The sequence below is a fragment of the Pinus tabuliformis genome, chromosome 8, assembly GCF_031772625.1.
Source record: "Pinus tabuliformis cultivar Carrire ecotype Pingquan chromosome 8, CPIR1, whole genome shotgun sequence".
Lineage (NCBI taxonomy): Eukaryota > Viridiplantae > Streptophyta > Pinopsida > Pinales > Pinaceae > Pinus > Pinus tabuliformis.
In genome coordinates this window covers 1,802,937,129-1,802,946,907 of record NC_142294.1, presented here as the reverse complement: position 1 = coordinate 1,802,946,907, position 9,779 = coordinate 1,802,937,129, and the positions used below count along the sequence as shown (strand labels likewise).

At 38.5% G+C, this 9,779-nt stretch overlaps 1 protein-coding gene across 1 annotated transcript; it reads right to left on the bottom strand.

The window, feature by feature from the left end:
- Positions 1 to 4,649: 4,649 nt before the first annotated feature.
- On the bottom strand, positions 4,650 to 6,607 carry LOC149243438 (uncharacterized). Its single transcript, XM_089367809.1, has one exon. It carries the CDS (start codon positions 6,588 to 6,590, stop codon positions 4,845 to 4,847), a length of 1,746 nt encoding a protein of 581 aa, XP_089223935.1. The 5' UTR covers positions 6,591 to 6,607; the 3' UTR covers positions 4,650 to 4,844.
- Positions 6,608 to 9,779: the final 3,172 nt, after the last annotated feature.

Here is a 9,779-nt window from a genome sequence, read left to right as displayed (position 1 = left end):
GTTCGATCCCATGTCACTCATCCAGCTTTAGTTCCAACCTTCATCACACCAAAAGCACACCAATCCAGCAGCATAACATTACTTGATTATGATCTCAAACCTCAAACCAATAGTATTTCTCTACAATCTTCAAAGTCCAGCCCCTGATCACTATGATGAGTGGTCAATTTATAGGGAAATTGAGGTGGTTTTGTCATAAATTGGGCATTGAATGGATTTCCATAATTGGAGTTAGTTTCCATGGAGGAAGGGATGAGAGGATAGAAGGTTAATTAATCCATTGCCTATCCAAATTCGAGCTCATAGGATGGGATAAGAGCTGGGATCCTTCTAGAATGATCTAGAACCAAGGAATATTCCTAGAACCCTATGCAAATTTCACTCATTCTCACCTAGCGCAGGTGTAAGTGGGCCTAAGTGCACTGAAGCGCAGTTACCCCTAACCAAGGCTGTGCTGGTCTCCCAAGGAAGCATTTCAGCAAGGCTTCAAGCCAGGAAACTTTCATAGATGGAGGCATTCAATGCGATGACTTGTCTAGGGCATGTAGCAACTAAATTAGGGTTTGACGAGCCCTAATTGTACTGATTTGAATGTCGGGAATGATGTGCCCAAATATACCTGTAGCACTTGGTAACAGAACCATTTGTCGGCACACAAATGACAACAGGGAAGAGACCCTGGGTTCAGGCACAAGGAGCCAACAAGGCTCCATTGTAGTCTAGGACAACACCGACATTTTCACCTTACCCGGAGGGGCAAGGAGTCTCACTCAAGGCATGCGGCGACCGAAGTTAGATGGGGCCGAAGGGGGTATCAAGGAAGTTGCAAATAACATACATCAATAGCTCATAACACTCAACTCTCTGTATTATCCAAGCATGTTATTTTTCTCATATCGACACAGGAAACTACCCGGCTAATGATCATTCATTTAAAATTTTAAATAACCCATAAGAAACACAAAAATACAATATGGATCCTAAACTACTTCTTTCATTAATTGAAATATAAGAGATTACATAATAGATTACAAAAGGCTCGAAGCCTATTTATCAAATACACAAAGAGCACAACTAACAAGAATGGTTATCGCCAGAGTCGAGGACAATCCTCGCCTCTCTACAATTGATTTGGTTCTCTGGATCCTGTCCTCGCTCGTCTACTTCATCGCCAACCCCCTCCTCGTGCTATCTCCTACCTTTTATCCTTTGCTCCGCATTCTCACTGCCAGTTCTACTTGGTTGACTCTGCCCTCGGTTGCCTTCTATTTTCCCTTGCTCAGTTGCTCTTGTTCTCTTCTGCCACCTTTCTGCAATTGCCCGTTCACTCTTGTTTCCTGCCCCTTTCCTTGGATATTAGTTCTGCAACCTCAACTGTTGTCCCTGCCACCTGTTCTTGGCCTTCCTTCCCACAAAAACCCAAAATTCAAAACGAAGGCCCCAACAAATGGTTTTGCTAGTTGTACCACCCAACAATTATGGGAGGGAATGTGCCAAAAAGTCGACCCACCCTCAACTACTCCATTCCAATCATCATCATGTACTAGGAAGTAATTGTGCTTGGAAGCTAACCTTTAGAGAGTATATGAGAAAAGTTTTTCGGTGTAAATCACATGATAATACATTTGTCGACGCATTTCGAACCAACAACTGTGGTTCATCGTCAGGGCAAGTTGAAGAATCAGATCATGGCTACAAATTAAATAGGGAGAGCAGATCTTCCAAAGGCTAGAAAAACGGCTATATTAGAATAACAGATATCCTCCCATTATTATTGGTCATTACTTCAAATATAAGACACTCAAGAAACAAAGTGGCAAATAGACTTGCCATCAAAGGATGCAAACAATCATCTACACCACTCTTTATAATTTGGGAAGGTTTTCTCAATTTAGTTTGGAGAAACGACTATGATCTTCCCTGTATGGGGTGGGAAGAGATGGTATAAGATAGGATAGGTGGGGAATGGTTTTGCTAGTTGTACCACGTAGCAATTATGGGAGGGAATGTGCCAAAATGTATGGGGTGGGAAGAGATGGTATAAGATAGGATGGGTGGGGAATGGTTTTGCTAGTTGTACCACGTAGCAATTATGGGAGGGAATGTGCCAAAAGGTCGGCCCACCCTCAACTACTCCATTCCAATCATCATCGTGTACTAGGAGGTAATTGTGCTCATTTCAAGCACATAGTCATCATTTCACTAGATTTAATGGTTTTTATGAGCCTCGGTTCTCTGATTTTGTTGCATTTAGCATGGTTGGGCTCCTCTGCGCGTCTGTCGGGTTTTTCCAGAGATTTCCGTGCTTTTCCTTACTGTTACCTTAATTGTCTTCGCTCTAATCGACAGGCTGGCAATTGCTTAATTATCTCCACCTCCTTTGGCTGGCCATCATTCTTTCATCCTTTTGGAATCCTTTCACAATTGCTGCTCTCTAACCCGGTTTTTATTCTGGTGTTTCTATTGCCCTTCTTGTAGGTTTATTTGTTTTAAGTTTAGTTTCCTATTTGAGGTGTAGGGATGCCCCTAGTGTGCATGTTATAGATGTGGGATTACTGTGAGGCTCGGGGAGGAGCCTGAGGGGCATGGGTTCGTCAACGCGCGGAATCCTCAAGAAAGCTTTACCATGACTAAACTCTGCTGGTAATTCAAGCCACCTGGATACTCACACAGCCCATACACAGCCCATACAGGGGTTGTCACAATCAATACATCTAAATAATAGATTTATATGGGCATATGAAAATGTCGCTGGGAAGAGTTTTGCTGGATTGAAATGTGGCCAAGGAGGAGATTCTGTTAATGCTTGACGAGCTCTAACTCCATATGAAGTCCTTGGATCGTAGTATGCAAAGGATTGAAGAGCTCTAACTCCATGTGAAGTCCTTGGTTCGTACTATGCAAAGGATTGAATAACATGTGGTTCTTCTACTAGACCCAGGAAGCTCTTACTTGCATGGCAAAGAGCCAAGTGACTCAGAAGCTTTCTGACTCATCCTAGTCTCAATGAGTTGCTATTATTTTTCAGGTGATTTTTTTTTTTTGGCTTATCAGTCTGATTTAGCTGCTTAGTTGGATAGTCTAGATGTTTGGACCAGAACTCAGGTATATTTTGGTTTTCATATCTGACATCAAATTCAAATAATTAAGAGTGTATAGTTTCCTTAATAGCAAACCAGAGCATACTAAAACTAAGAAATATATATATCACTTTGAATGATGAATTGGAAAACTTCACTTCACGTACAAAAACACATTTTGGATTTAAATATCTCTAACAATTAATTTTAATCTAAGGTCTTATTTTAATTTTGTGAAAATCAACATCACTGGTTTCTTGGTCATTTTATTATGCAACGCCTTGTCCTGAACTAGACTGTTATAAAGGTCAATTATGTGTTGTATCTATTTTCATTTTGAGGCATTTCAAATGGTACTCGCTCCTTATTACATGTTTAACAAAATTGAACATAACATAATTAAAATGCAGAAATCTCGTTTTCTGATTTCAAACTTCTGATTATTAGAGGGCCAACTTGAAAAACCATCATTTTTTTTGAAATTTACACAGGATAGCATATAAATGAAAATTTTATTTCATAACAAATGAAATAAAAATGAAAAATCTATTTAATAAACAACCATCATTTTTTTGAAATTTACACGGGATAGCATATAAATGAAAATTTTATTTCATAACAAATGAAATAAAAATGAAAAATCTATTTAATAAACGGTGTAAGATGATTTTATATAACTTGTAGAAAAACAATTAATTAAAAAATAATGAAACAAGAATCACTGCTATTGAAATGATGTCTTATCACAGTTAAGTTAGATAGGACAAGACTGTCCAAGAAGTATAATTCATTCAAAGCTCCTCTAGGCAGTTTATTGATTATAGTATTCTCCACTAAGATTCATAACAAGTATGCAGCCTGATTTCTGAAGTTGGCAACCTGTTATAGATATGGCTCTTCAACTGACAGATTTAAGTCAATGTCCTTGGCAAGGTACCCTGCAATGTTTACATCTTTTATAGCTTGCTGGATAGACTTGCCATATTGGAATTACTCGTAATTGATCTTGTATGAAAAAAGTTCAGGTTCCCGGTATTAAACTAAATATATGTACTGAGTTAAAACATTACATACATTAAAAAGAAAGCATGTTATAAAGTAGAAAAAGTCAAACAAATTTTATCATCTATCCTTCCATGGACATTACTCTCACATGCCCCAAACTACTACTCAAGACAACATTCCACAATAATGCAGAGGATTACAGCAAAAAGATCTGACAACATAAGATTTATACACATTAAGAAAAGGGCCTGTTACAGAGAAGGAAAAATCAGACAAACTTCATCATGTATCCATCTATGGACATTACTTTCACATATCCAAGCTACAGCTAAGACATCATCAAGAATGCAGAAGAGTACAGCAAAAAGATCTAACAATATTAAATTTGTATACACAAAAAAGGAAGCCTGTTACAGAATAGGAAGAATCAGACAAACTTCATCATCTATCCTTAAATTTACATATATTAAAAATAAAAAATAAAAAAGCTTGTTACAGAGTAGGAAGAATCAGACGAACTTCATCATCTATTCTTCCATGGACATTACTCCCATATGCCCCATGCTACAGCTAAGGCAGCATTGCATAAGAATGCAGAAGATACAACAAAAAGATCTGCCATACTAAATTAAGAAAAAGAAACTTGCTACCTGGTAGAAATGATCTGACAAATTTCATCGTCTACATGCCCCGAATTGCAGTTAAGAAAAGTACATCACAATGATCTCACAGGCTTCATAGTTCGTCCTTCCATGGATATTATGCCCGCATGCCCCGAAGTGCAGACAAGAGAGCATTGAACAAGAATGCAGAAGAATACACCAGAATTCCATTGTCAATCCACCTGGCCGAAGAGTATGCGAGACTTTCAACTCCACTACGCGTCATGGTTGACCTGGAAGGTCTGTGAACATATTCGGGCGAATACTCTCCCAGTAGATAACACCCAATTCCCCATTTCACCCAAACTAGGGCTTGCAGAGCACTATAGTGCCATGTTCCAAAGCCCTTTGTACCCAAAGCTCCTAAAATTGCACTGGCTGTTGCAATGCAACCGATCTCTAAAACTATCACTACCCTAAGCAGAAGCTTTTTTCTCCCACTAATTTTCTTGGAAAACATTTCTAAACAGTCCATACCCATGCCAATACAGATGACTGTTATTATCGCAACAACTTTAGGCTTAGAGGGTGGAATGGAGTTTATTTTATAAAATTTTCCAACGCCGCTTTCTAATGCAGCAAGCACAATCCAAGTAACAGAGCAAATCAAGTTGATACAGCCCACTATAAACGATAAGGTTCTGAGGTTCAGAAGAGTACTACCTCTAAACCTCAACACTTGGCAAACACTGGTGTTATCGACAGTACTCTTGACCACAGCACTGGTTAGAAACACATTGGCACAGAACCCATTTCCTTTACTGTCCACGACGTAATGGCTTATTGCCCTTCTCGCTAATAGGGCACTAGAGAAGCCATCTACTTTGAAGCAACCAGTCAGTAGAAGGTTGATTAATACTTCTGCAAACCTTGGCACTATTAAGGAGGTAGTTCTGTAGAATACTTCTTCCAGTCTACCTCCTCTGCTCTGATCCAGGTAGTTTTCCAGGGCATCAGAAGCCATGACTATGGCTCCTCTGTCTTCCTGATCTTTAGACTTGAAAGATCTCATCAGCAGGCTTGTCCAGTCATCAGTGGTTGCAGGATGCAGTGGAATGCAGATACAAATAGGGATTTCTTCGATGGGTGGCTTAAATTCAAAATCAAGCATTTCACAGACTGCAGGCAATCCCACGTCGGAAATGTTCCCCACATGATTGAACAAATGGCAGCCACTTCTTATGCATTGCAGAGATGGCAGTATGCACAGGGTATCCGACACTTGTTGTAGTGTTCCAGGCATCCTCTTACCAAGTAAGATTGTGATATCTCTGACTGTCCTGAATACAATGCAATTACAATTGCATCCAGGGATGTTATGTGAACAAATCTCTTGAATGGCACCTGCACATTCGGATGGAATTTGGATTGAAGGAGATCTTAATGCATCTTTTAAAGGAGCACATTGGAGCAGTATGGAGGCCACATCATGGGCATTGTGTATATATTTCATGAATTGCTGGATGGAAGAATTGGAGGTATCCATTGACAACATTACAACAGAGGCATCACTAAATTCATGTGTGGTGGTCAGTCCAAACTTATCTATGTCTTTGATTTTGGGTATGCCTTTGATTTTGGGACCTGTGAGGGTGGCCATGAGATCCCTGGCACCCATTTCCAAATAAAGTCTTCCTCTTAACAGGCTTGTAATAAAGAGTGCTAGATTGCCTAAGCAGGCCAGTCCAACATCACTTAAATTAACAGATCCTGTCACACTGTCACTTAATTCGAGCTGTGCTACAGCAATAGCAGATAACCACACCAATGAAACAACCAACTTTACCACTAACAACTGGATCATCATATATATGCTTCCCAGCCCACCTTTGAACACGCCCATTTCAGTCTAAGTGAAAGTTTCTCTGTACTTACCTTTACAGAAGCTCCTATTAGTTCACTGGATCGTGGTTGTGCTCTCAAACCTCAAGAACAAAGTTGATCAATTAATCATAAACAAGAATTTATCTTCCTCTGCTCAATCTATATTGTGCCTTAATTTTTTTTATAGCAAAGTGGGACAGATGATATGTTTGTTGATGGCTTTAATTTTTTATAGCAAAGTGGGACAGATGATATGTTTGGTGATGGCTTTTCTTATGATATCAAAGTTTTAAATCTGGTAATTGGGTTACTCTAAATTTTTTCTTCAATATCTAATTTCATTCTGATATAAAAGTGTTAAATTTTTATACTAAAGTGGTTCATTCCTGGACACGTAATTTCATTTTAACGTAAAAGTGCTAAATTATTGTACTAAAGTAGTCCAGATAAACTGATTTTCTTGGACGGCAATCAAATATATAGTGAGCCCCATCATAAAATTTTTTTCTAACATATAATTCCATTCTAATCTAATTTCATTTATGAGATTAAAATTTTTATTTTATCAATGACATTATATTTAATTATTTCTTCATATAAATTATAATTTTAATAATTTATACCGATTTAAAAATTAAAAATTAAAATTAATCTATAATAATATTTTTCTTTAAAATCTAATAACATTTAAAATAAAATTTCTCGATTCCAATAAAATTAAATCAATAAAATAATATATTCCCCTTTGAAATATATACCTAACTTCATTATAAAATTTCCATCCAGCATAAATTCTATCCTTAACAAATAAATTAAGTATTTTCAACATAAAAAGCTTTATTCTTAAGAGAGTGTAGGTTTCTATAATACATAATTATAATAGTGTTGTGGTTTTTGGAAACCTCTCATTCATCACTTTGATCATTAATTTACCCTTTTCCTCTTGGGTTCCTATTTTTTCTTAATTTATTTTAACCTATTGAATTTAAACCCCCCTCCCTTATTCATTGTTATTTGTGTATTAATCATCCTCTGTTCTTTATTAATCGACCACACACCCACCCCCAAGTGCCCCCACCCTCTCTTTTTGTTTTCATATTTTTTTTTCTCCAGTATATAGTATTGTAATAACTTTTGACCATCTATTATATGGTATTTATTCATTAGCTTTTCTATTTTTTCTATTTTTTAATTAATTACTCATTAAAGTTATTCATTAAATTTTCTATTTTCTTATTCATAACACATTAAGTTTAATATTTAATAATTGTTATTAATTATTCATTAACCTCAATTGTTAATTCATAATACAAATTCTTTTTTAATTCATTAATTATGATTTGTAAATTTAAAAATATTCATTATTTATTTCAAATGTTTTTTGTGACCTTTGAATTCTATCCTTCACTCTATTCTTTGAATTCTAACTTTTTCTTCTTTTTTTTTTCTAAGTAAGGCTAATTCTATTAAAAGATACAAAAATAAAATTACAATGAGGCCCCAGCCTCAGCCATTATGAGCATTGTTCTTTAGGAGTATCTAAACTGCCCCATATTTGGGGAAACTAGTTTGCCATAACAAAAGAACCATACATGAGACCTTGACACAACACAGAATAACAAAGCAGAAGTTTTGACAAAACAACCTTTCGTTCAGACAAAAAAAAAACTAACACAACAAGTGACTTGACCACACCAGTGAGCAGCTGAGACCTTAGCTGGTTCGTGGGTGGCAGCGGATGCCACATGGCTTCATTTGGGCTCATCCGGGGCTGGAGTCTCCTCTACTATGCGACATGCATACTGATACCAATCTTCATCCTCTTCCGCCACGCCACCTTGTGGCCCCTGCGCAGGAAGAGTGCCACTCGTACTGCCAGCCATAGCCATCAAACTAGACGCTCCAACTGAGCTGCCACCTGGTGGCCGAATGTCTTCAGAATGTCCACCTTCTGCATGTAGACCACCACTCCGAATTCCCCTGCCCTCTTCCTCCGGGAGCATCCCCGAGTCTTGGCTAATTCCATGACTGCGCTCCTCCTGATGCTGCGCTTCAGAGCTTCTCAATCGAGCGCCTTGCAGCTCGCTTTCTTCAGAGAAGACAATGGTTATGTTGGCAGTGATGATAGGTCTGTTTAGGTTGCTACGAAACCTGAACTGAGTCAAGTGAGGGGCCGGAATGGGGGGCAAAGGAAATGTAGCAGTATGAAGCCTGAAATCGCTGTGTTCAGCAATTGAAGCCTGCGCACGGCCCCGTCCACTGCGAGTGTGAGGATAATGCCTGTGAAGCGAGCTATGAGGGGGAGGATTTTCATGGGGAAGAGAAGGTGAGGCAGGTTCGGGGCTCTGCGCTGCCTGTGGGCGAGCGCTACCACCGCGAGTGCCACCTCTGCGACTCCTCATGCAGTGGCAGACCATGTCAATATGGTGGGAAGAGAATTCAGCGGGAGAGAAGGCTGGGAAAGATAGCAAAGGATGAACAGAGGGCGTCTGGGCCGGATTCAGAGGGCAAAGCCTAGAATGGGAATGGTGATGCCCATTTCCAAGGTTGACGCAACACAGTGGCCAGCAGTGGCTCCCAGTAACAGTTCGACTGCAGGGATTTCCAGCTTGGGGCGGGCAGATACAGAAGGAAGGAGGGGAAATTGAGTGGTTGGGAGGCTCCATTTCAAGGCAGAAGATGTCCAGGTCTCGGCCTAAGCGGCCATTAAATGTTGCTTGCAGGCGAGCCTGAATTCGTCTCAGATGGGCATGGGATGGTGCGCTGGCCACCATCTGGCTCGTCCGAACGCCGCCTAACAGTCGATTCCACATTAATTGCCTCGGTGGTCACCCGCATCCGGGTGTTTGAATTCTAACTTTCATCTAACATACATTTTCTATTTCATGTGCCTATTTAAGCACATATACACTCTTTTCTAATCTTTCAGCTTCATTTGGTTCTTAAAGATGAGTAGAGTGTCCACCCCATATGTTGGACACAATCCTCACACCATACATATAGTAATGATCTCCAAAAATAACACTACTATATGGTTTTAATTTTTTCTTTATATTTCCTTAAATATAAACATTAAATTACCATTCAAGAATGCAATTTTAATAATAATTAAATAAAATTATGAATTAAAAACTTTATTATCTCAAAAACATAATATTTAATTATATTTTATATTAATTGATATAAATTATAATTTTAATACTAATTA